Source organism: Ruditapes philippinarum, unplaced genomic scaffold (genome assembly GCF_026571515.1).
Source record: "Ruditapes philippinarum isolate M1 unplaced genomic scaffold, ASM2657151v2 ctg2424_1_1_1_1, whole genome shotgun sequence".
NCBI lineage: Eukaryota > Metazoa > Mollusca > Bivalvia > Venerida > Veneridae > Ruditapes > Ruditapes philippinarum.
The window spans coordinates 76,573-104,505 of NW_026861130.1; the positions used below are offsets into that span (position 1 = coordinate 76,573).

A 27,933-nucleotide genomic window follows, 5' to 3' on the forward strand; every position below is an offset into this window, starting at 1 on the left:
AGCTAAACCCTTTTACGCAAAGAATACCTGTATATTTTGTCGAGCAACTATCAAATGCAAAGACCATTTCTTATCTCTTAAGTATAGTTTATTTTTAAGACTACCACATTTATTATACATAATAGAGTCTATTTTAACCCCCACTCTCTTTGATTATTTATTCCAAATACTTATTTAACAAAACATTTTCATTAATGTCATCTAAATCGCACAATAAGATCAAATGGTTATATCTATACCCTGAATAAATTTAAATATTGAAAAAAAAACGAAGTAGAGATATTGTCCGTGGATTTACTAAACTGCAATTTATATAATAGCTGTTATAAAATACAGAATAATGATTAACCAATGTATGTAAAGAGCGGAGGAAAGCTAACAGATTTGATTGTCGTCTGCGGCAGGTTTCCTTGGTTACCGTACCTTGTTTATATTTAATAGAAATTATAAGTGTATAATGTAATTGGATAAGCTTACATATGGCAATAAGTGGACATACATACTGTGTAATATAAAGATTTTAATCATGTAGACTTTAATCAGGTATTCTGAGAATTTACGCGACAATGTCATTATGTTACCATAGCAACCGGAGAAAACATGTATATGTAAACATCGCTGCTATAATAGGAACTTAATCAGATATTCTGGAGTTTATTTTATCTGTTTTATGATCAGTGAATGTGTCATCTTAGAGTTGTAAATATTTATTAGTTCTTGACGCATACATTATTAACGAACAAACATTTTAAGCGCCGGATAAATGATGCAAAACGCTTAGCAACACCATTTGTTCCATTTGATTCAACATCAGACATGTTTGTGAAGCGACACACATGAATTAATGATCTGCATGAAACCTCTGTAAGAGCTAAATAGCTTTCGTTATATTCTGCTTTAGCAGATTGTTATAGGACATTAACGGGCAAACGTGTTAACGAGGGTAGACGATGTTGCAGACGATATTTGTGAAAAATGTTATTTTCATGCGGATTTACATATGAAACTTTTCATATATTTTCATACGAGTGAAATTCAAAATATCGGAATACAGTAGAACTTCTATGAGTCGAACTTCGATTAGTCGATTTTCTCGATGTGTCGAAAAAAAATGAAAGTCCCGATTTTTCTCCCTATATATTACTTATAAAAGCCTATTTATGAGTCGAGATTTTATGTGTCGAATTTTTCGATGTGTCGATGTTTTTTCGTGGTCCGTATAAAGTAAATCTAGTGCAATTTATCACAAATAAGTCGAAGTCGTTCGATTATTTTGACACCTTCGATCTCGAGACATTTTTCACACCTTATCCAATGTGGCCATACCACGTGACTTTTCGGGTACGGAACACGCCGATTTTTCACCCGATTCAGGTATGTTTTTTATTCATAACTTATTTATTACTTAACCGATTTTGATGAGATAAGGCGCAGAGTACCCGTAATTATATCAGTTATCCACGGTATATCAAAATTCTGAAAACCCCTGAATGGTTTTTGAGAACATTCGAGTACAGTTTTCTTTTCATAGCCTAGGCCGAGGGGAACGGTACACACTCATTTGTCATAACAGGCGATTTCTAGCAAGTCATATGTTTTTTGACACTATTTCATAGAAAAATACATGTTAAATCTGATATATTTACTATGTCCAATGTATCGAGTGAATGCAGTTATGTTTTATCATATTTTCATAAAGTTCTGTTGAAATGGTACGGAACACACTGTTGTTTAATAAGATACGGTACACACACAATTTCTGTCTTTGAAACAATTCTAAAATAAAATATAGAAAAAAATTAATTTAAATTATAATGTGAGTGATTTTTTTCATAGTTATACATTTTATTAATTTAAACGAGAACCCAGGGACCTGTTTTGCAAAGTATCATTATGCCTACAGTTTGATGTAAACAAGATTATTAAAAAAATAAAGGAACATTTTGAGAGTACGTTGCGCAAAATTCGATTTTATATGTTGAGCAATTAATTCTTGGCTATAAAATGATAAAATTTTAGGGAGGGATACGGAAGTCATTCAAAATTTTGTTTTGTTTTGATTTTCATTTGAAACAATTAGGTATATTCTTTTGGATTATAAAACGAATTGTGAAATTCATGGACATCTGTTATGTGCGATTATTATTTCATTTAATTTGTTTGTTCGAATATATAAATGACTGTCTAAACGTAGTATGAATATATAAACAAACAAGAAGTTAGGAATAAGTTGGAAATATATGTTCCTTGCAAAATTTTGTTTAAATAATCGAATTTGGAGAAAAAACGCTGGTTTTGATGTAAGTGGATTTTTTTAAATCACGGAAAGTTTAAAGTTTTTTTTCGGCCACATGATATTTGGTATGAATCATATGCCAGTGTCCCAAACTAACTGCATGTATCTAAATTATCAAATTATCTACATATGGACAAATATATTTCGCAGTTTTACGTGCAATCAAAATTAATAATTTGATAATTTGAAGAACCCATATGTGAACAAGGCCTGTTATATATCGTAACGTAGTTTATACAAGTTAACCTTGTTTCGTAACGTAGTTTATACAAGGTACCCTTGTTACATATACATGTAAGGATATACATGTTAGGAAATTTGGTAAAATTATGCCTATCTTGGACATTTCAAGATGCATTTAACACTTGAGTTCATGGATATGTGTGCTTGCGTGTTTGTGTTAAAAATAAAATGATAATTTAATAATACCCATTTTGTCAATCATGGATTTTTGAGGCTGCGTTCTGTTTTATATACTACATGAAGTAGGTACGAGACCACAAGTGACTTCGATGTTTCGATTTTTTATGTGAGAAAGTTTTCTTACTACCGTATAGAATGTCGGTTGTTTTACTCAGGTGTCCGTTCGTTCCTTTATTTATACCCAAAGGGGCACTTGTAAAACTCGAAAGTCGCCACATGATAATGTCAGTTTTATGAGCCGTGAAACCAAACCAAAAATGACCTATTAACATAAATTAAAAGTTATTTTTTATAGCTTCATGCCTTTAAACATTAAAAGTTTAAGCAATGGCGACTACATTTTTATTTGTTTGGGTCGTCAGACCAAACAAATAATGGTAGCGAAATTTCAGGCTCTGATATGCTTATTTGCAAAATAAGAAAGTAGTCCGAACCCCTGGAAGCGGTTACTTACCTTTATATGTACTCTAACGCTGAAAAAATAAGGGGGATCACTGTGTTAAGATTGTCAAATGACGGGCGCATTAATTTTCAAGCCTTCTCGGGAGAAGAAAAAGTAGTTCCCGATTGGTCAAAGATTTCAAATATTGTGTAATTCTTTACAGATATACATGTAATATTAAGCTCCATGATTATTTACATCAGTGTCAAACGAAATTAATAAGGGTTACAAACCCTAATTTAGAATGATATGGTTTTCTTCAGGCTGTTATCTTATAACTTCCCCGTGGTCGAGGGGTTACACGCTCGTTTAGGAAGAGAGATGTCCTGAGTTCAAATCCAAGTTAAGGCAACTCATGTTTTTTGTTTTTTTGTTGTTTTTTTTAATTGTTTAAGCCAAATAAACAATGAATTACATATCAGTGTTGCAATAAGCCTTATAGCCAATTTACTACAGTTATGACACTAGAAACAACATTGGTGGCACTATACAAAAACAAACTGGTTTACAATCTCACAGCCTTCACCTTTCTGACATTCTGAGACCCAAACAAATTCAGCGCCTTCTTGATTTGATTTAATTAAAAGTGACCATGATATTGCAAGATTGTACCTAACGACTTGCTTATTATTAACAAAATATAAATATCTATAAATTGTTATCAAGTAATGATACTTTTCAGCGATTAAGGTCATGACCTTGTTTTATTTTTTCAGGATGAAGCAAAAAGACATATCTTACTTCACTTAAACTAAAAGAAATAAAAAACAACATTAAACAGCAATAAACAACAATAAACACAGCATTATATAACAACATTTTCTTTCTATAGAGCGCAACTACCTGATTCTGTGAAGATCGAAGTGTTGAACATACCCTAGGTGATTTTAAATAGGACAATTACATGGAGGTTGTAAATGTTAAGTGTAATCTCTTGAATTATAGTGCACAAATAGATATAAACATTAAAAGTAAGCATTATGATACATTGCAAAAACAGGTCCCTGGGTTCTCGTTTAAATTAATTAAATGTTTAACTATGAAAATAATCACTCACATTATAATTGAAAATAAATTTTATTATATATTTTTTTAGAATAATTACAGAAACAGAAATTGTGTGTGTACCGTATCTTTTGAAATAACAGTGTGTTCCGTACCATTTCAACATAACTTTATGAAAATATGCTAAAACATCACTGCATTCACTCGATACATTGGACATAGTAAATATATCAGATTTAACATGTATTTTTCTATGAAATAGTGTCAAAAAACATATGACTTGCTAGAAATTGCTTGTTATGACAAATGAGTGTGTACCGTTCCCCTCGGCCCAGGCTATGAAAAGAAATCTGTACTCGAATGTTCTCATAAACCATTCAGGGGTTTTCAGAATTATGATATACCGTTGATAGCTAATATAATTACGGGTACTCTGCGCCTTATCTCATCAAAATCGGTTGAGTAATAAATAAGTTGTGAATAAAAAACATACCTGAATCGGGTGAAAAATCGGCGTGTTCCGTACCCGAAAAGTCACGTGGTATGGCCACATTGTTATCTGGCTGCAAAGACGATTTCCAATCAACTTGTGTGACAGGTGTTAATTACACAGCCGTGTGTTCAAACAGCCTTTGTTTGCGATAAAATATGTGATAAAATGCTTTAATCGTTACTATTTTAATTGCCTTTAATTGCCTAAGTGGTATTTGAAAGTAAACAGTTAGAACAACTTTCATTTGAAAACATCCGTGACCCGGTGTCGCGTGAGAATTACACGCGAAATATTTACTATTAGCTGGTTTAGTTATCGCCCTTTTGTATTGTTACGCCTTTTGTAACTCTATTGTATACGTCAACGGGTAGACCAAATAATTAGCCGTGAATAAAGTTATTTAACATGCTATATTTATCATTTTTAAATATCAGATTAATGATGGAAAAACATGAAATAGGTTTTGTTATAGATCTTATAATTAGGACAAGTCACGGGTCGAAATTTTATGAGCGATTCATGAGTCGAAGTCCCGATGTGTCGAAGTTTTTACGCAAGTCCCTTTAATTTCGACTTACCGAAGTTCTACTGTAGTTATAAAATCATGATCGTGACATGTATAAATTCATGTCTACCTTCTGTTTTATCAATCTTGCTAGGTCATACTTAAAATAAGTATTGTTTAGATAATATTTAGAACAACTTTCTTATTTCCTTTTTCAGACCATCTACATCGTGTTCTATGCGAGGTGGTCAGCCGGCTCGGCCTCTGCGTCCGAAATCTGTTCCAGCATCTTCAATAAGACAGAAACTTGCAACACGGTCAGATACGCCTTCGGATGTCCGTCCTGGAAAATTCGACACTCTGAGGCCATCGCTCGCCGCTGAATTAATGGGACCAACTGAAAGGCCAGCTTCAGATTACGACGGACCAGCAGACGACAAAGCTCCTTTTGTTGAAGAATTAATAGCAGAAACAAAGAAATATATAGAGAATGATGACACCAGTACTACTTCAGGAATAGATTCTGGCGCATCTGATAACGAAAGTCCAAGTTCGGACGAAGATAGTGATTTTGAACCGGAAATAGACGAAGATATTGTTATACCCGAACTTAATTTACGTCCGGAAAAACTAGACGCTATCTATAAACCTGAACCAAAACGTGGATGGAGGCAATACGATTTTGATATGTCTAACATTGATATACCACCGTATGAGTTCCAAAGTCCATTTCCCGAAGATCTTGAGGGTCTAGATTTAAGACAAATGGCAAAACTCAAATGGAATTGGAGACATCATGTGAAATCGAAAGCGCCGCGTGAATCTGATCTAGAAGGCGTTCTCGATAGACTTGTAGAATTTGAAAAACTTCAAGCAGATACAATTGAATGGGAAAATAAACGAGCAGCGCAAATTAAGAAAGCTTTGCCAAGACGCAATAACAGTTCCAAGTCTCTGCAGTCACTTTTAAAAGACAAAGAAAAAAGATGTGACTCTGATTGTCTACAAGCGACGTGTTTTGGTGATTGCCCTGAAAAAATTATGACACGACCTACTTGTGAAAATTGTCGACAAGCTTACTGTACAGGAACATGCAAAGATCTGAAATATGAACAGCGCATGCGTCAAGCTAGAATGGAGGAAGAAAGGCCAGTAACTCCAAAGCCACCATTTCCTCGCGCATGCACTTCATGCCAGAAAAGACACAATGCTAAGTTTATCAATGCTAACAATCTTATTCTAGGATCACAACGTTTAAACAATACAACTTTTAGTCGAGGAATTAGTTCCCAGAAGCCACGAGATATGCGCCCTAAAACTCCAAATAGTTTACCAAAAGAAGTTCTAAAAGAGTTTGAAAAAATGAATATAGACGCTTCACTTCCACCTCGTCCAAACACTACACTGGCAATCAATAGGCCGCGAAGTCGGAGTTCTATGTTTCCTGGAAAAAGTTTTAATTCTCAAAGAAAAAATTCATTGACAGATTTAGATAAAGTGGGAACTGTGAAAAAGAAAAGAACAAAAAGTGCTGTGAAAGGAAAACGACCTAAAACTGCCGGATGAATTAATCTTTATATCTTCTTGACTAGTTACAATAACCAGCAACATTTAACTAAGCGATTTACCTTGTTGCAAGTTTTGTTTCTTCTTGATGACACATTTTAACGGTAATTTATACAATTTATACAGTTACTGTATCGCTTAATATACATTTTCCCATGGAAAAAAAGACATTTTAATATTGTTGTTAAGTGCTGAAAAGTACAAGTACTCTCTTATCTTTCAATTATCTTATCTTTAGTTTTGATGGTGGAACTAATTGAAATAATACTAATTTATAACCATCAAATATTGATAAATGTACTTTTCTCGGAATTATATGAAATGGTTATCAGATAAATGTTGACATTCAACATATTATTACTTACATCAATATTGAATTTTGTTCATTATGTAACGTACTGTGCTCAATTCCTTTATTGTCTCGTGTATTTACTTATATACATGTTTTCAGATGTGCTATTTATACTCAAGTGCAATTTGCTTGAATGTATTGCTTTCTCCATACTGACAATATTAATATGTAAATTTGTTATTTACATGTATTTAACCAACCGGCAATGAGATAAATCTAACTGCCAGTCCATGTTTAATTGGGCAAGTGATTGCTTGCTGCGTTTGGCATATATTTCTCTATCGAATAATTGCATTAACTATTATTTATGGGAAATAATATAAAATTGTATGTTAGTTATGCTGTGTTGCGTTTCTTTGCTTGCAAGTCTCATTAGGCTGTCGTCGAGATACATCGAGTGAGTCCAAATCAATAACGCTTGAATTCTGGGCGCGATAACTATTTCGCCATTTAGAATAATTAACGTGTGATAATAATATCTGATTAACCTAATGTTTAGGAGTTCATAAGTGTAATGTTGTATCATAGTTTGGAGACCTTTCTGTAGAAAATGTGTCAGGGTTAAATCGTATACATATACATGCACAGTGCGTTAACTGGAGTGCGGGTATTAGTTACCCGCACTCCAGAGCATGCCCATTGATTGGCTCATTTTTGCTGGGGTTTACATATTGTGACGGCAGAGAAAGGGAAAGTGACAGAAATGTCATATTCAGATGTTCGTTCATTGGTTAATTTTTGCCGGGGTTTCATATTGTGACAACAGGGAACGTGCTTTTATGTTTGACTATGATACAAAAGAGAAAGAACACCAAAACACTCGGCAATCTGATTAATACTCGGGGGCTACGCCCCCTCGTACAAATCAGATAGCCTCGTGTTTCGGTGCTCTTTCTATTACTTGTATCATAGTTTGGGGACCTTTCTGTTGAAAAAGTGTCAGAGTTAAATCGTATACATATACATGCACAGTGCGGTAACTGGAGTGCGGGTATCAGTTACCCGCACTCCAGATAATGCCCGTTGATTGGTTCATTTTTGCTGGGGTTTACATATTGTGACGGCAGAGAAAGGGAAAGCGGTAGAAATATCATATTCAAATGCTCGTTCATTGGTTAATTTTTTCTGGGGTTTCATATTATGACAACAGGGAACGTGCTGTCATGTTTGACTATGATACAAAAGAGAAAGAACACCAAAACACTCGGCAATCTGATTTATACTCGGGGGGCTACGCCCCCTCGTACAAATCAGATAGCCTCGTGTTTCGGTGCTCTTTCTATTACTTATTATAGCAGTCATTTAACTATAAGAACAATGTTAGATACTTCTGTCCTTATTTGTATTTATCACATACCCGTGCCGATTTTATGACTCCGCAAATGAAGGCACGTCTAAATATATGCACCGCCATGCAATACCATTTTTACAGTCGCAAATGAGACACGAGTATGTGATGAAAATTATTCTTTTTTACTTTAAACAGTCTTGATTTTGCGTATGTGATAAATAGAATATTATATTTGCGTAGGTGCATAAATGAATTTACAAAGGCTCGCATAGTATAATTTTATTCAACTCATTCAATAAATTCAATGAACCTACACTCATTAAATATCCTCTATTTGCTTGATTTTTTTTCTTGAACATTTTAAGATCGATCCTGCGTTTATCAGACCCCACTCAAGTTAAATACCAGACCAATATACTCTATTTTATTAGTAAAATTAGCAAATTAATTCTAACAACCCTACGTGTTTTATGATCACTTATTCAAGTGACATATTATAAATTTTCCAGAAATTGTCAGTAAATTAGTTCTAAGGGAAGTCAATCTATCAACTTGTATACGATAGGGGCAATATTTCATATCATATAACGACACCTATAGCAAACTTTTATGATGAATATCATATCACGGTATTGCTAAATATCTTAAATAATGGTATTATATATATTATATCATGGTACATGTATGTGCATACTTTTGTGATGAATATCTTATCCGGTATTGAAATTTTGAAAAGATACAAACTGTCAAAAGACAAAATTTTGAGCCGCGTCACGACAAAAACAACATAATGGGTTTGCGACCAGCATAGATCCAGACCAGCCTGCGCGTCCGCGCAGTCTGATCAGGATCCATGCTGTTCGCTTACCAACTCTATTACAAGTAGAGAAACTGATAGCGAACAGCATGGATCCTGATCAGACTGCGCAAACCCATTATGTTGATTTTGTCGTGACGCGGCTCATTATTCTATGAAACATTCAACTCGGTGTGATGTAGAAATAGTTGAACCATCCTACTGGAAAGAGCCAAAATAGAAGAAACTAAAATTACACAAACAAACACAACAAAAATTTCGTGTTGACCGATATTCAAGGATCGGAAATATAACATCTCTTAGTCTAGGATACACATTGGGAGGATTTAATTTAATTAATCCGAACATTATTATGGATATACTAAAATAATTTCAATTGCATACTTGTAAGTAAGATCGAATATATTTCACAGACTGAACAATATCGTGACGAATTGCATGATAATTTGAATGATATCATCATTTGACTATTCAATAACCAAATAATTTGTGACAATATTCCGACCTAAATGTAAAAGCGAATGAAACAGAAGCCAATTTACATAAGAGATCCTGATGGCTCAGCTGCCTCGTTGCTAGGTAACCCAGGTTATTTACCGTACACCAGTATCAAATGTACATGTAGTTTATACGAAATGTGTACCGTGGGGTTCGACGATGCTACATACCATAAACAGCGTAAAATGACAGGCCATTTTGTCACAGTCACGTGATACAAAAAGGAAAAGTTGTGATTTTTTTTCATTTGTATTTTATTTAATAAATATCACCATTCAATATATCAACAATTATCACGCAAAATATCTAAACAAATGTATGAAATATATGAAAATAGATCTACAATGTAGATCTATACGGACCTATATAGACTGACCACCTTGCAAAATTGTTTGTAAAGTATTAAAAAAAAAGAATAAGATTCAGCCTATGAAAATTTGCATTATTATTAATAAGTGTATATATGTATATACTTTCAAAAAAAATCTTTAAATATCTAAACTGTAAATATTTATATAAAATATAGTCTTTATAAAACGGGTATGATTCAAATATAGAATAGCTATAAAAGAAAGTTTATTTAAAAACCTTAGTTACGCAGATGCATGATTTTTAAAACTGAAATGTATGTGTGATAATGGATACTGGACTATGCGTGTTTAGAAAAATGGTTTGTAACAAGTTTTGTCCTTCCGGTTGGAGAACCGGACAGCTCTGTATACCGTCATGAAGAGGGTAGGAAATTTTTTCAGGAAGTAACTTCCGGGTTCTTCTACAGTATCCCGTGTGGACTGAGCTCTGTAAAGCATATTAAGATCAATAAAGTTAAAGAAGTAATTATTACAATTAAAACAAGAAAACGTGAATTTATTAACCTTAAACATGATTACAATGATGGGTTTGACAAGAGTTGTACAGATATGCTCGACTACGTATCTAACGGCCATATCATTATCATAACATGGCCGGCAGGAAGATTTTTTACAAAAAATGCCATTTAAAAGTAAAGTAAGTAAGTAAGTAATTATTCGTTTGTCAATATAAACTTTCAGGCCTACTTTGATTAATTTTTATTTGCATACATACTGTATCTTTATTTAAATCACGAAAACGATGACATTAGTCGTTATCTTCCACAATATGCAATTCAAATAAAGGTTAAGAAAATAACTATATACTGGAAGATATAAAAGCAATTCCGCTACGTTTATAAAAATTTAGATTGAGTGTATAAATAATTTGCTATAAGCTTCAGATAAAATTTACTATTTCAATTAAAAAAAACACATTGATAACTATTAATTTTAAAAAAATGCTGTATAATTTGAAGAACGATACAGTTCATTTTAGTCAAGTTAACTCGAGTCTGCTTCCTGGAACCAACCAGTACTGGCGTCTTATATAAAAAGACATGGTTGTACAAACCCATGGTCCCTGGGTTTGGAGGCATACACCTTAACCACCAGGACCCGGTTGTTCAAAACATTGGTTAAAATTAACAAAATAAAATGAATGGATAGCTTATCCACTGGTTAAATCCTTAACCAGCGGCCAGCTATCCAGTGGATAAAATTTCATTGTTCGACAGTTGGATAGTACCCTGGCTACCTAACCAGTGGATAGCGTATTTATCCACTGGTTAAGTACCACAATGCAACAGGGTTGGTTAGTGATTCTAGAAACAAAATGGCTGTTTTTTATGAATAATTAATTTCTAAGAACAGGAAGCTCCCAAAGAATTAATTATGCATGTTTTGTGCTTTCATGTTGTTGGAATTAAACAAAAATATATCAAAGGCCTTAAAATATCAATGAATCTAATTTCCCTTATTTGTCACATAATAAAGAAAATTAAAAATAACTTTTTTCAAATTTTGAATTCAATTATGTTCTAACTAAGAAAATGAGTATTGACACTTGTATGTTTTATTAAAAACTAAGAAAGTTATGACTGTTTAACTGAATTTTCTGAACTACAACAACAACAAAATGAGATTGAAAAAGGGTTCTTAAAGCACCTTTTTTGAAATGTTTCAATTTAATCCTATGCATTTTCATATGAAAGGTTATAGTAAAGAAAAATAACCATGTACATATTTGTAAGAAAAATGTTGTTTTAAACAAGTTTTAATGATTTTTACTGTTTTCATGATGATATCTAACCACTGGTTAAGGGCATTATCCGGTGGTCATAGGACTGGTTAAAGTTAACCACTGTATAATGCATTTTATCCCTTGGATAAGTTTTGAGCTACCAAATTTATCAAACAACAAAATTTAACCAGCGGATAATGAATTTAACCACTGGTTAACACTAACCAATGTTTTGAACAACCGGATCCAGGCCGCCGCTCTCCTTAAACAGTTCTATAACTATAACAGTAAAGTAGACTTACAGTTTCTCAAAATGATTACTACAGTTATAGACGAACACAACTAGATCCACGAGGCTATTCTTATACTGTCGGTATGTCGTCATATCATTCATGACATCATCTTCAATTGACTGCATCTAGATTGATATCAAATACTTGGTTAAACAGGGTCATTATATTTAACTGGATAAGCAATATAAAAGTCTCTCGTACATTCCCACTCCCCACCCCTCCCCACTCCCATTGTTCTTTCCCTATAGATTTGTAACAAAACCCATATCGCCATTTCGAATACATGTTATTTTTTGTTAAAAATAGATACAACTTTTTCCGTGCTTATTTTTGGCAAATCACTCAAAAATTAACACGTCCAACACTATACAAAAAGTAAAGTCGTTCAACTTTGTTAAATAGCTTTGTCCCTATTTGAAATGAACAGAAAATACAGAGACAAGTTTTTTCAAAACATAGACATCTATAAACATAATGATTTTCAAGTATATAGTCACCCTTGTTGCTGTTGCATTTCTATTCTATGCTGTAGAGAATAAAATGAGCCCCGTCACGACAAAACCAACATAGTGCGTTTGCGACCAGCATGGATCCAGACCAGCCTGCGCATCCGCGCAGTCTGATCAGGACCCATGCTGTTCGCTTACCAAGAAGAGAAACTGATAGCGAACAGCATGGATCCTGATCAGACTGCGCGGATGCGCAGGCTGGTCTGGATCCATGCTGGTTGCAAACGCACGATGTTGGTTTTGTCGTGACGCGGCTCAAATTAAGTTTTATAATGCACTTACCCATCTAATAAGAGAAATATTACAGGGCGCCATTGACACAATGCTTGTCATAGAGTTTTCCCGCTGTTTCTTGTCCATAAAGAAACTGTAAATAATATTCAAGGCAAAAAAGATGTTGAAAATAAAAACAATACAAATACTATAAACATATAAACTGCAGTATATCCCAACCAAAATGACATCAAAAAACGTTTATGTTGTCAATAATAATCTAAATAACCCTGGCGATGTTGGAGTTATGTCAGGACAAGTGTTTTATTATTTCAAGAGCTAAAAAATGAATATCTATATAAACTAAATAATGTTAATTTAAAAAAAATAATAACGTTAAGGATTATTTTTTCATGGTGGCGGTCACTTGATCACAAATCCTGAGCAATGATCTTCTTGTGATTGTGAAGCTTGAATTGTTTAAATGTTTACAAGTTTTATAAACAATTGTTCTGGGCACATGACGGTTTGGCTGTATAAATTCATCATTTACGTCTTCTTTAAAAAGCTGATCATTTATATTTTCTCAAAACGCAGTATTTCTACTGCTAATTTCAACAAAAAAAGTCTTACTTTTGTTTGAGCTCCCGTACAATATCAGATCCGACAATTGTAATAAATCTAAGTTTCTTTTCTTCAGCCCAAAACATAGGATGTCTGAAACAAATTTATTACTGGTGTCATGACTGACTTCCTTTAAAGCAGACGACATTTGTCTTCAAAGAAACATTGACAATATTGCGGATAAAGCTTGTTTTAAAAGGTTCTCTGTACTAAAAAATCCATATCAAATGCAACTTAATCCCTGCATACTTCATAATTAAAAGTAGTTTTGTTTTCTTAAATTAACCACCCAGTACTAAACATACGTTTTTTTTAAAAAAAATTATACAATATTACAATGCCTATGATGCTCTCTGAGTGTGTTCTACATTGAAATTTGATAGTATTTTCATATGTTATTTTATAAACGCTTTGTTAAAGGAACTCCACTGAGGACCAAAAGCTTAAAAACATAAAATTTGAATTATTTACATTGAACAGCTGGGGCACTTAAAACTGAAATATATGCAAAAGATAATTACGAAAAAATTGAATGAAAAGCGTCGGGTCATTCTGGGAAAACAAAGTGAGCGAATGTTCTGAAATTTGCATACAAGTTATTGAGCTAAACCTACACCAAACAATAATCTTGAAAAATTATTTCCAGTCCTGTCATATCATGTTAAATAACATCAGTGGAGTCCCTTTTAATGTCTTTGAATGATTTCCCCGAATTTCACAAGCAAAGGCAAGAAAAAAATGCTGGATATTTGACCGTTATACACAAACTTGATGAAAGACCTACTTGAGTATATCGGCTACAGCAGGCCTTTCTATCTTGTTGACTGACAACATCATACTGAGAAGATTCCCGGCCTCCTCACTAATGTACTGCATCATATAATTCTGTGTAAGTATGTTCTGAATGATCTGTGGTGGCTCACTGCCGAACGGGTTCCTACCACCCTGATAGATATAGTAAATCAACATGCCAACCACCTACAATAAAAACAATACAGTTGACTCTCGGTTACTCGAAATCCAAGGGACTGGGTATTTTACTTGTACTCTAATTGTAAAACGAATAAAATGCATCTTTTTATTAAGTTTAAACATTAATTTATATCATATAATGCTGTTCGATGAGACACAAGTCATATCACATGGTTAAAAAATGAATAACGATATAGAATGTTGGTTCATGTTCAAAACGTTAAAAGCATTGGACAATTATATTACATTAATTAACTGCTAGTAAATCAGCGTCATTTATGACAATATTTTGGTATTATCCGTGTAGTTTATTGTAAAAACTGTAGACTTTAAAGTAAGAAAATATGATTGCTTACAATATAAATCAATCAAAACAAATCCGTGTTAAAGACCACCTCCAAAAAAAAAAAAGATCACCCTGTGAATAAAGGCCACTCTTCAACAAACATTAATTGATAACAAAAATACAGAACAAAGTAACCTCAAAAAAGATCACTTGTCTATATGGGCTATGCTGACTTCCTTTTTTGGATGGCCTATGCTCACAGGTTTGACTGTTCCCTCTTAAAACAAATGGCGGGATGATGAAAAATGATAACGTTTTGGCCTGGAATCGACTCGATGATCTTCAAAATAATATCATAATGCCCGTTCTGTATTGAGACTTTTTTGAGTGATAAACTGGAATATTCTGACATATAATATATCGGAGAAAGGATTCTGTCCTCAAAGCAAACTCAACTCTGTTGGTCAAAAAAGCTTACCCAAATGTCTGTTTTGAAAATAACTTTCTGTCTGTACAACATCACTTCCGGTGCAAGCCAACACTTATCTTCTGCAAATGAAAATTGAAACAATATTATATTAAAGCAGCCATAAATATCGAATTCTTGTAAAAAATGAATATCCAAGACAGTATTCAAAAGTATGTTTATTGTGTATATCTTAAGACAATAAAACTTTCTGTTTTCGTATTGGTGTACAACTTCTATGTATTAAGTTTAATAGCAAATGTAATACAAAATTCGCCATTTAAAGAATTGGGCTATCAAACTGTTAAATTTGGTTAATTTATACATAATTATTTTTAGTTCAATTGCTAAAAGCTTATAGTAGCACTCTCAAATCAATTCCTGGAACCAACCAGTATTTAGCAATGAGTGTGAACGTTCTTGCTAAAGTAAACAATGGCTTGACCCTGACGGGTTTTGTACCCACGCAGCCAGCAATCCTTATACTACTAGTCCGACACGCTAACCACTTAGCCATGTCGACACGATGACGATGTTTTTAAAATGGCATACTTACCATCACTATACTCCATATATTTTTGGGTTTCATTTATTGTGGTATTTCTGCCAATTCCGTAACCAGAAACATTGAGATTGCCATCCGTATCAATGACTATGTTATCAGGCTGAAAAAAATCAATATAACTTACATTTCCAAACAAGAATTAATGTAACAAAACTCAACGAATCTCAAGTTTGAAATGGTATCAGATCATTTCCAAGTGTTAAATATACACAACTAGAATAAGCAGATCAAAAGTTGCAGCTTGATATTTTTATTTAAGGAAAAGTTCATCTTTCTCACTGAAATACAACTGCTTATCTTCCCTAGTTCTATTCATTTAAAAACTAATAATTTTCATTTTAATTTTAACATAGTTTTTAATGTGATTTTTTTAGAAAACACTATGTGTTTTACCCTTAACTCTCCGTGAACAATAAGGTATTGTTGATGCAGTGTTAGCATTGCCCTCAAGAACTGGAAGACTAGTTTCTCCACGGCAATTTGATGATCTATTTCTGTATTCTGTGAAATAATCTGTAGATATTCTGGTAACGTGTACTCGTACAGATCCATCGCAATATAGTAGTGGCCCGCATACTGCTCTATAGCCTGAAAAGGATGAAGTATTTATATAATGAGGGATCATTGTAGCATTTAAGTCAGCTTTTATTTTAGTTATTACAGTCAGATTCTGAGGCCTTCTATTTGTTCAGTTTTACAATGAATTCTGAATGTTTCTTTTTGTTATTTTTTGTACTATCGTCATCATCATTATCATCATTATTATTATTATTATTATTATTATTATTATTATTATTATTATTATTATTATTATTATTATTATCATCATCATCATCATCATCATTATCATCATTATCATTATTATTATTATTATTATTATTATTATTATTATTATTATTATAGAAATTTATATATTAAAATTAATGTTTGCTATATCTTAAAAGTTACTAAAACAGTTTGTCATGTCGGTCTTTCCGAATATAATCCGAATATCAAATTTTAATGTCTTAATCAATTCACATCCAAACTTAAAAATAGATATTTCCTATGATTGGTTAATTACATGCTTTATCAGTAAACATAATTTATTACATGCTTTTCGGTGGTTTATAGAAATATATCAGTGAAATAAAACTGGTAATTTCACTGTTTGAAACAGTGAAATTACCACTTTGATAATTTCACTGTTTTGAATTTTAGCCCCTTACGTTGTTTCAGTGAAATACCAGCGTGCACAGTACTGGGTACCAACTTCATGACGTGACGTCGTAAATGACGTCACGTTGTATTATTATTTGGCGCGCTTTTCATTCAGTATAAGGTTTAATGTCTTTTTAAAACGTTTCCTTGCATATAATAAAAAGAAAATTTGTTTAGTTTAGTGTAAGATCGAAATATATTTCACCTTGTGAACACCAAAAGTTCATATTTCACTCGTGGCTGCGCCACTCGTGAAATATACCTTTTGGTGCTCACTCGGTGAAATATATTCCAATCTTACACTGAACTAAACAAATATCCTCTATTACATTGGAAAAGTGTTATAATTTGATATACAAACCCTATATCTGTTGATGAAAAGTTGAGAGCTGTCAATGCTCAGTAACTTGTCCACTTCATCAGATTTCAGTTGGCGAATTCTACAGTCCATTATCTTTATAGCAACCTCACTTCCGTCAGACAAGTAGCCCAAGACAGTGACTCCGGTACTGTTGAAGAATTTAATCATGTTAAATAAGGTGTATTAAAACAAATAATGACCATTTGTTAGAACTAAAATGTATACTCATTCGACCTTTAGCATTCCTCATTGATTCGCTGATTAAGAAAATGCCCTGTTAAATTTTTTGAATTGTAGGAAAACATATTCTCAAGCTATTGGTGGCGTAGGTTCCATTGACATTATGAAATATATTTTAATTCAAAGTAAAAAAGTATTGCATATTTTCATTGATTTTATATAATATCCTGTGGGATATTCGATAGGTAGAATCTTTAATGGTGAATGAATATCTAATTATTGTGTTCCAACAAAATTCTATCTCAGACCAAAATAAAACGTAAAAAAAAAACGTTTTCCTTACTAATGGCGTCCAATACAGATGATGTCATTTTCGTCCCGAGGAATCATTATTTTCCCGATGACTTTCAGTTTTTCTGAAGGAAGACTTCGGATTCTTGAAAGTTCGTTCTTCCAGCGTCTACTTTTCACTTTCGACTTAAACATTGACTGTAGAATCTCCTGGATTTTACCTCGCACCGTTGACGACATAGCAGCTTGCTGAGACTGAATGTTTTGAATAGTTGTGGGGTTCATTGGAGGACGCGAAAACGGAACCAATACACCATATGGTACCAGTGGCATAACTGGCACTTGCTGTGGATTTACAACAGCTGGTGCATTGTGATTCGGATTAGGAACCAAGTGCTGTCCTGTTTGAACCATCATAGGCGATGGGCGTACATCTTGAAATGGCGGTCCATGACTTTGACATGGTATATTGCTTCCGTATGTTTGCCGTTGATTGTTTTCGTCACTGTCTTGCTGTACACGATCCCCATTTTGATCAGATTTTGTAAATTTTTGTTTTGGTTTTTGAGGCAACACTGGGTATGACTTTCTATCTTGCTGAGCGCTTCTTTGTTCTATTTCGATTGCACCTTTTAAATATTTCTCAATTTTTTGTTTGTTTATCCCAGCAGATTGGGCATAATACAAAAACTTGGACTGATCAAGTGATGCAGAATCTGTTATACGATCTTTGGATTGCATGTAATAATTGTTTATTTGTTCTAACTGTAGTTGTTGTATGTGATGGGCAATAGACACATCGTCCTTATTATGGTGAGCAGACAACATTGTCTCTTCGTGAAAGCTCGGGAAATAAAACGACTCGCCTTCACCATCCTCCTGCTTTACACTCTGTTCGTCATCTGCGTCAAATATCTCACCGTCTAGGTCATCGGGATACAGAACACTGTCGTCACTGTCATATGCCTCCTCCAAACGGCATGCATTTTCTAACAGTTTTTGTCCGAATGCACAGTTAGTTGCTGGTGGATTGGAACCAGGTAAAAGACCAAGCGGTTTGATTACAGCGGTTTGCTTTTCTACACCGATTTGATTTGACATACAATCGGTCACTTCTGTTATCTCTTCGACAACTGACTGTGTCTGTTTTATATATTCCGGGGAAGAAATGTGACACCCCCTTATTGGCGGTTCAACTTCAATGTCATTGTTGAAGATTGAGACATCAGTTTCATATTCTTTCGCGATAGTGTCAGCGATATTGCCGCTCGTTTCATCTGCGAGGCTCGGTTGTTTTATACAATGAATGATTGCTGGATCTGATGAAAGGAGGTCATACGGAGACTTGTGTTTCGTCACAGTGTTCATATGCAGCGAATCCGAATTATTAAAAATTTCAATTGTTGCAGGAACAAGCTGCGCAAATTCTTTGCTTTCTGATGTCTTTGATGCCTGTATCAATTTCGATTGTCTTGTCATATTGTCCCAAACCTCTTCTTCCTTTGGGGTTTCTTCTTCGTCTTCTAGCCACTCTGGTATCTCCTCTGGTGTGTTAAACAAGTCATCAATGATATTAGGCTTTGGTTCAGAAATAGGTGAGACAGATGTAATCAGTTCCATAAAATGTTCACTTTCATGTAATTCTAGTTGTTCTTCAAAAGTATCATACGTGTTTATCTGATTTTTCAATAACTGTAGTTCAGCTTCAGATAGTCGACACTTTACTGGTGATATAACTGATGGATCTTTATAATGGTCAAGCAACGTTATACTTCCGTCAGATACATTAGCTACAGCAATAGTTTTCTTTTCTTTTTGTTTCTTAGCATTTGATTTACATCTATTATGTCCTGATTCATTTTGTGCAATTATGTCACTATCAGCAGATTTAGTTTTGATCATCTTCCGAGTTTGTTCGAACAAAATGTTATTCTTATTTTGATACATTTCACCATTACAATCACCTTGAATATTGCTGTCATCAATTACAAGCTGTTTGTCAAAACCTTGTATGTTGTGAAATTTTCCTTTTTCCCCCATCGATTGCTCGAACTTTAGCTCTTCTTTATGTAAATCAATATTGGAGTCAATTAACGAATTCGTAGAGTCCATTTCAAGCTGATAATAATCGGGAACTGAAGGTCTTATTTCTTTTCGTTGTGTTCTCCCTCTTGTGTTCAAAGTTTTTATTTCTTCTTCTGTCAAGTTTGTTGGATCAAACATGTTAGGTTTGGTATCGTCTGTGTATTCCGGATCGTTCATGAAGCACTCGCCTGTATTTGATAACCGCAAACCTAGCTCTGTTGGTGTTTCTATCTTTCTAGCATCATAAACATCAGCACATGTTTCGAGTTTTTGCAGTTCTTTCTCTGCTTCTTCAATGTCAATTATTTCGTCTACAGATTCATTGAAGTGGGTACCAATGTCATTTGAAACTGGTTGATCAGAGTGAAAATGGAATGTCATTTTATTTGGTCTTTCTTTTCTAATTGTTTGTTTGATGCCTTTGTTTAAACTTGGAAATTCTGTTTCTTGTTGTTGTTTATTTACATAAACAGTTGTTTCTCTAATCCCAAAAACTTTAGTAGGGGTCGGGTATCTTTTGTCATCGGCCTCGATGTGCGGTGTGTCCTTAGTTATACCTTTAGCAATATCAGCCCATCTCACAGGTCCAGCTGAAGAAGCGACTGTCGGCTTTGCAAAGGCATTGAATGGTACCGTTTTCGCTTTCCTTTTCTTTTGTTTCTGTGATGGTGAATATCTGCTTTTCGAGCTATGTGATGGGGAATATTTAACGCTTTTTGGTTTCTCAATTATGTGTCTATCTTTTTCTTTATTCTTCTTTGTTTGAACCGTTGTCCAGTCCTCATCGTTTACTTTTTTCAACTTTTCAAATACTCTTTCGCTATTTGGAGTTGCCCATTGTACACTTTCGTTGCGATATTTACATTTATCATCTAGATTGTATGCATCGTTTTCGGTTCCTTGATTGATATCACTTTGGTCACTAGTAAAACCTGTTAAAGCATTGGTATTTCTACATGTGTTAACGATATACTCTTCTTCCTCCTCCTCTTCTTCTTCTATTTCTTCGTCATCCTCAACTGATGTCTCTGTCCATGATTTCAAAAACTCAGATGAAGAGTTGCTTTCAAGTTTCTTTGTCTTATCGTCTTTTTTCTGTTTAATCTTCTCTAGTCTTTTCTCTTTTTTGTACTTTTCACTCTCTTCTTCTTTTAAAAGTGCAAGCATGTGTTTCTCCCTTTCCTCTGTCTGCATTCTACTCACCTCGTTGTAAAAATGTACCCACACCCTGTTGATTTCTTTGAAATAATTTGCTTCTGAGCACCAAAGATAATATTCACCTTTTCCGAGGAAATTATTTAGAAAGTTCTTTTCAAAGTGATTAAAGAACTCTGAAACGGTAAGGACGTTCTTATAAAGCCATGTGCGACCTTCGGGAATTTCAACAAGACCTATCATTGGCAAAAATATCTGTAATGTATCTTTGGCCCCAAAACTCCATTCGTTCATACACAACAGAACTAACTTTAACACCAATTCTGTCCCACCGCAGATCACAAACTGTCGAACAAAATGTGTGTCAATCTCGTCCCCAAAACGGAAGAACAAAGCCATTACTAGACAACATATTTGAGTGACTGTGTCTGGCTGCTTAGCCCTTTCTGACATTTTAAGCATTATTGTTTTAACAACGTTTTGATTGTAGAAGCTGTCTCGAAATACGCTGTGCTTTGTGCACTCCTCTAAGATGGGAAAATATTGTGTCTCTGGCATGGCATACTCTCCGTCTGGTAACGGGGGATTCGTGACCTTGCTTAGTATGTCCTAATTGGAAATAGCATAAATGATTTATATATTGGTGTTCTGTATTAATCAAGCATGTAACATACACAAACGACACATCATTTTGAGAAGAGGACTCGATAACTTATATTCAAAGGAAGTAAATCATACATGAATGCAAACGATGAGAAAATGAAGTTTGAAAATATCGTAATATTTATAATGCACGTTTGTAACGTCGCATTTGGATAGCCTACGGCCTTCGTGGTCAATTCCTACGCATCAAAACTCCAAACCGGTGTTAAATAGCCGATATACACCTCTCAGGCCGATGTTATTCCTTAAATACAGCACTTTTTAACGGATTTAACTCAATACAGGATTGGAGCAGTACCTCTAGACGCTTGCAGAAATCATGATCACAAAATAGACAAATATCGTTTTTTTCGCCGATTTTTACATTTTTCATTCATTATCATACATAAATCGGTGTGAAAAGATGAATTAGACCTGTTAAAGTTCATTCCGTTGGGTAAAAAGGCAAGATTTTAGCATTTTATGATTCAAGCGCCTTGCCCGGTATATACCGGAATACGATATTTAGTGAGGTGCTCCAATCCTTTTTTTAGTCTCACTCCTTTTTAACGTCATTTTTCATTGGATAATCGTGACGTTCATATAGTTTTATATACAAAGCTGCTGTCAGTTTTCTAAGAAATCTCACTTTTTTCAAAAAGAAGGAAGTTTGGTGTATTATAAATTTGTTACAGATATTCTTGACACGTTATATGACCGTTTATAAACTGTTGTTTGCAAGATAACACAACAACCGTTTATATAGGGTCTTTTAACCTGTCAAAAATCTTTATAACTAATAATATATATGTATACTTATTACCTTTACGAAGAACTCTCGGCGGGCTTCATCAAGTGACGTCAACATGTAATCCAAAACTTGCGTATGGTTACCAAACAACGCCTTACTAACGCTTGTGTCATAATCCTGACAGAATAAATAAATAAATAAATAAATAAATATACTAGAACGCTCTGGTCAACTGAACTTCTATTATCAAAAATGCACGGTATATTTGGGATGTAGTATGCATTTTCCCTATGAGTTCAGTGACACGTCGTTTCTTATTCTAATGTTTGTACACCACTTTTGCTCAGATAATTTAGGCACCATTACTAAAAAGGTACGAATTAAGAAAAATGATAAATTTGCATCTACTTGTAAGATTTATTTAAGTAAACAAAACTATGTTAATTCCACGCTCTTAAAATGAAGAACATGCTTTTTTGGTGTAATGTTTTACCTCGTCTTCCAGGCAAATATCAGCCCCTGCTTTTATCAAGATATCAACGATTTTCATGTCGCCTTTCTCGGCTGCTATCATCAAAGGTGTAATTCCCGCCTACAAGTAAAAAAAAATAATGTAAGAGTTATCAGAAAATGTATGCTAGATTCACATGTTCGTTGCCTTCTCTACTGTCGAAATTGTACATATAAAAGTTCATCAGTCTGTCAATGAATATCTTTTATCACACAAAATTAATTTTACAATTTTTGTGGGAATTTAAAATGTTTTTGTGGCAGAAAATGCTATTAAGTAAAACAAAATTGATTGAAAAATTATTAAACAAATGGAAAAATACAAGCCTCTTTATAAAACAGTATTTATTAATGTAACCTTTATTAAAACGGTGCATGTATTTGTCTTTAAAACAAACTTTATAATGAAAACGGTTATTCCTATCCTACAATATTTAAACAAGCATAATTTAAATGAAGCAGATAATTTGTCTCTGTGTACGTATTAAAATTAAATAAATCTGTAATAAGAATTAATGTAGTTGCATATTTGAATATTTTTGTTGATGTTAGTGTTGTTGTTGTAATTTTGTTGTTGTTTTTTTCTAGCATAGACATATCATCATATAACTGAAAAATGTTTTTAGTTATCTGCAGACAAATAAAACATAAAAACCACAGTAACCTGGTCAAATAAATGAGCCCCGTTATGACAAAACCAACATAATGGGTTTTCGGCCAGCATGGATCCAGACCAGCCTGCGCATCCGCGCAGTCTGATCAGGATCCATGCTGTTCGCTATCAGTTTCTCTACTTGTAATAGGGTTGGTAAGCGAACAGCATGGATCCTGATCAGACTGCGCGGATGCGCAGGCTGGTCTGGATCCATGCTGGTCGCAAACACACTATGTTGGTTTTGTCGTGACGCGGCTCATATTACCTTATCCGTGATATCTGGTATAGCCTGATTGGACAATAAAAATCTTGCACAACCTTCCCAACTCCTTTCCGTCGCCAAATGCAGGGCTGTTTTCCCTACCTGTATAACCAATCAAAGTACTGACAGTTTATATACAAGTATATCATTTTAGATTGATTATCAAACAAGTTTAATTAATTGTGCCAGCATAATGTCTGGTAAAATGATTTTATATTGTGGGTCATTCTTAAATCTAAAATTCTAAAATTTAAAAAGCACACAGCGATGCAAATGACTGTAAAACCTATTAATATTAGCTTCTTTCTGTAGAAACATCATTTTACTAAACACTCAATGATATATTATGTGCAGTTAGCAACATTCCCGGCTTTGCTTGGCTTTGTTGTGCTTGGCTTTATTTAACACAAGTTTATATATTGAACATTACTGCCGACATGTGCGGATAAATATTTTGAGTTATCGATTGAAAAACACATCTTCTATAAACACGTGATATGTTAGGGGCTCGAACTTTCTAAAATACATGTAAATTAGAACGTTTCTATGCTGAAGATATTTTAAGATTTTTTTCTTTGCCTCAAATAAAATTCTTGTATTTAATAACATCATATCAGAACCTACCGTATTTTGATGGTTCACGTCCAAGCTTGCTTTGTACGGCCATAATAGGTTTATCATGTTGGCAACTCCAGCTTTAATTGCGGCCATAATAGCATTGTCACCCATCTATAAAAACATAAAATTTTAATCCTTAAATTGGTAAAGGTTGAGGTCCAAAAGCGTAAAAGAAACAAAATTTGAAAACCTTACAAAGATCAACTGGGGCATTTCAAACGGGCTACATGAATTTTGATTTTTAGCGTGAAACGCAAATTATCCATAATAATAATAATAATAATAATAATTCATTTTTATTTATTTATTTATTTTGTTTATTTATTTTCAAATAAAATGGTTGTTTAAGTCATCATCAGAATGAGTGTCCACTATTGATCACTGATACTTAGTGGATATTTGCTTGTTTTTTGTTTTTTTTTAAATATGATATATATTTCAAGTGTGACTATTGCAATATTTCCCGAACGTGAAGTATGAGTGAAAATGTGCATATTTTCTCCCTTCGATGTATATTATGTGTTATATTCACAAAAAACACCATTTATTGTTATTTAAAGACATATTAACTAAAAATAATTTATTTCATGCTTTCAAGTGTTTTATTGTAATATATCAGATGATTATATTCTGAAATACCAAAAGTGAAATTTATAAAATATAATTTTCACTGTAGCCGGACTATATCTGAATGCGGATGAAAAGAGAATCATAACTAAATGGAATAACAGGCAGAAATAAATGCTGTCATGCGTAAATTTTGCTTCTTTAGGAAAAGAAAGTCGATGTCACCATACATCTGGTTAAAAATGTAACAAAATTAGAGAAATTTAACAGAACTATATTTCAAAATTGATGATGTGACGTCATGATGTGATGACGTCACAAAGGAGAACGCGCGACGTTACGCGGCAAAATCAGTAAAAAATACTTAAAATCACTTAAAAAGCATGAAATAAAGAGAAAATTTATTTGTTTTACATCTATAAGATTGAAATATATTTCATTCGTGAACACCAGCTATTATATTTTTACTCGTGGTATACGCCACTCGTGAAAATATTACATCTGGTGTTCACTCAGTGAAATTATATTTCAATCTTACGTGCAAAACAAACAAACATCCTATATATTTTGTTTATTTTCGACTGCTGTCAATAAAGCGCGGGAAACAGACGCGCGTAGAGTAATTGACGTCAGACGTGCAACGGCTGAGAACGTTGCGCAAATACAGCACAATTTAGTAAAAAAAAATGAAGTTTGAATTTAACAAAATAACAAAACATTTCTGAATTTAAGTTAATTAAATTAATATCTGCCCGCAAACAAAAAGATCGGCAAATCTATATCACTCACTGTGACTGATATCAGTAGTAATACAGTATGGATTTTATTTCAATGATAAAACAAAGCAGCATTTTTTATTGGTTTTCCTTAATTAAAAACACATTCTTAGAGATGTTAATCATTGTTATTATTTTGATTTTTTCCAATTAAAAAAACTATTGATAAAATGTGAATGAGTTAAGGGAAATAAAGTTTCAATAACATAGTAGCAATATATTGCCGATCAAACTTAAAATGGCAACCGTAGGCAAAAAGAAATATTGGGTAGAATTCTAATGCACTTTACCCGTATGCGGTCATTCCGGATAAAACAGATAATATTATGGCGGCCATTATTTTTAAATCAAATGTGGGGGTATTAAATCAAGGAGGGGGATGGGGAAGACGGGGACAATAAGCCTTAATGACATGGCAATCAAAAATGCGTAGCCGTATAAAGTTGCAAATGATTAGCCATTGTTAATATTTTAGCGTGCAAGTTACAGGAACTTCCGGTCTATTTCTATATGCCGGTAAAGTGCATTTGTCCCGAAATACTATTCATAAAACTTACAAAATCTACAAGCGACAAATCGGCTCCATTTTGTATGAGAAGTTGTATAGTTTCTTTCTGTTTTGCCTTAATGGCGGCATGCAAGGGTGTACCGCCATCTAAACAACGTCCGTTAGGATCATACCGGGACTTTCCGGTGGTGGCATCTTTCTGGAAGTAATATCGCATCCTGTTTATATCCCCGACAGCCGACACAATGTCCACAGTTAACAACTGTAATTTAAATAGTTTGATTTTCAAGAAGTAATCATTGTATTTTTTAAGAAAAAAGTGTACTAGTACATGTAATTTCAAAGGATAAAAGAAAGTAATGCAGTATGTTTTAGAAAGAGAGTTACATTGGTCTAACGTATTTGACTAGACTCGCACTTAAACGTCTTTGTGCCCGAACGCTTCAAGGCCCATTAACACAACAGGCTGTGTTATTTTTTTTCTTCTTGCTTGCTTTTTTTTTTAATTTCAAGTGTACTGTTAAAGTTTTCAAGTTTTCAAGTGTACTCATCAGACAAATCTGATATTCTGCTTTTTTGGCCATAAATAAAGTTATAGAATTCTACAATTTTGTAAACTAGATGTGTTCCGTATTATATATGGAAGTCAAAATACTACTTTGGTTATATTTAACATTCAATACTACAAGAAAACAAGAAATAAACATCTAATATTATCTAAATCGAACATTAAAAATATTATTTAACGATTTTCTTTCCTAGAGAGGAATTCTTAGGCATTTGAGCCCTTAACGCAACTAGCTTTCAATCGGTTCCAGCAGGAACTGCCAGTCATAGGTATTTAGAAGCTCGCTCTAATATTAATAAACTACTGCCTTACTATGCAAAGAAAGTAAAAAATCATAAATACAATTATTGAACTCACGTTAAACTTGTCTTGTAATATCAATCCTTCAATGAAGTCTCGTATTTCAAGTGAAGGCAATGTCTCTAAATATCTTTGAACATCGTGAATCTGTGTCTCTTCATATGATTGTTGCACGTTCGGCTTTGTGTTATCTGATTGTTTATTTGCTTCGTTGGATGCACGCACTCCTTTCTTTGTATTTACATTATCATTGTTATCACGCTTTGCTTGTTTGTTAGGCTTTTTACTTTTCTCCATTTTTTCTACCATTTTGACATCTGTTTGTTTCTTTGGAATTAAAGACAGCTTTCGTTTCTTTTCAGTTTCGCCGGAATCTTTTGCAATTTCCAAAGTGTTTTCGGCCGCAGCCTTTTTAGCTGCGATCTTTGCCGATTTTGCTTGTGCCTTAGTCTGTTTCCTAGTTTTCATGTCTTTGGAAAGACATTTTAGTTTCAGTTATGTAACGATCCGTGTTCAATTTCTCTTAGCGATGCGTAAACAACGCGACGTCATTTCCGTCTCAGTGTTTTTCCCTTTTCAACAATATTGACGTCACTTCCCGCTAAAAAATGACGCCGCTGAATGCATTTGCAAATTATTTTACATACGTCTTAGTTCGAATACATATGAATTATTTTATGTAAATGTTTGTCAGAATGAAATAGAGCATTTTCAGATAGTTCAGGGAAACAAATGTACAAATATTTACAAATTGCTAATTTCATCATAAATCTAGAGGATATTGAACGAGCAAA

The 27,933-nt window shown here is 33.6% G+C and overlaps 2 protein-coding genes across 6 annotated transcripts in view; one reads left to right on the forward strand and one right to left on the reverse strand.

The window, feature by feature from the left end:
* Positions 1-7,421, forward strand: part of LOC132714629 (uncharacterized) — a 41,616-nt gene extending 34,195 nt beyond the window's left edge. For all 5 annotated transcript variants that reach the window (XM_060697527.1, XM_060697525.1, XM_060697526.1 and 2 more), the window contains one exon: positions 5,383-7,421. In XM_060697527.1, coding sequence (XP_060553510.1) covers positions 5,383-6,730 — 1,348 coding nt within the window. In that variant the 3' untranslated portion in view covers positions 6,731-7,421. The remainder of the gene's footprint in view (positions 1-5,382) is intronic.
* A 2,502-nt stretch (positions 7,422-9,923) lies between these two features.
* On the reverse strand, positions 9,924-27,689 carry LOC132714632 (uncharacterized). The gene is made up of 16 exons (XM_060697532.1): positions 27,197-27,689; positions 26,321-26,533; positions 24,423-24,531; positions 23,806-23,900; positions 22,869-22,967; positions 22,448-22,552; positions 17,795-21,591; positions 17,272-17,419; positions 16,104-16,298; positions 15,702-15,810; positions 15,158-15,228; positions 14,206-14,399; positions 13,431-13,514; positions 12,867-12,951; positions 12,085-12,200; positions 9,924-10,486 (listed from the first exon to the last, which is right to left on the reverse strand). The coding sequence occupies exons 1-16, from the start codon at positions 27,605-27,607 to the stop codon at positions 10,348-10,350; spliced, it is 5,970 nt and encodes a 1,989-aa protein (XP_060553515.1). The 5' UTR covers positions 27,608-27,689; the 3' UTR covers positions 9,924-10,347.
* Between the last annotated feature and the right edge of the window lie 244 nt (positions 27,690-27,933).

Excerpts from the sequence above, each read along its gene's own strand:
- LOC132714632 (XM_060697532.1), bottom strand. The coding sequence starts at position 27,607 with ATGAAAACTAGGAAACAGACTAAGGCACAAGCAAAATCGGCAAAGATC. Across the intron at positions 22,553-22,868 it reads ATATTTGCCTGGAAGACGAG|GATTATGACACAAGCGTTAG; the intron begins GTAAAACATTAC and ends TTATTCTGTCAG. Across the intron at positions 21,592-22,447 it reads GCCGAGAGTTCTTCGTAAAG|GACATACTAAGCAAGGTCAC; the intron begins GTAATAAGTATA and ends ATTTCCAATTAG.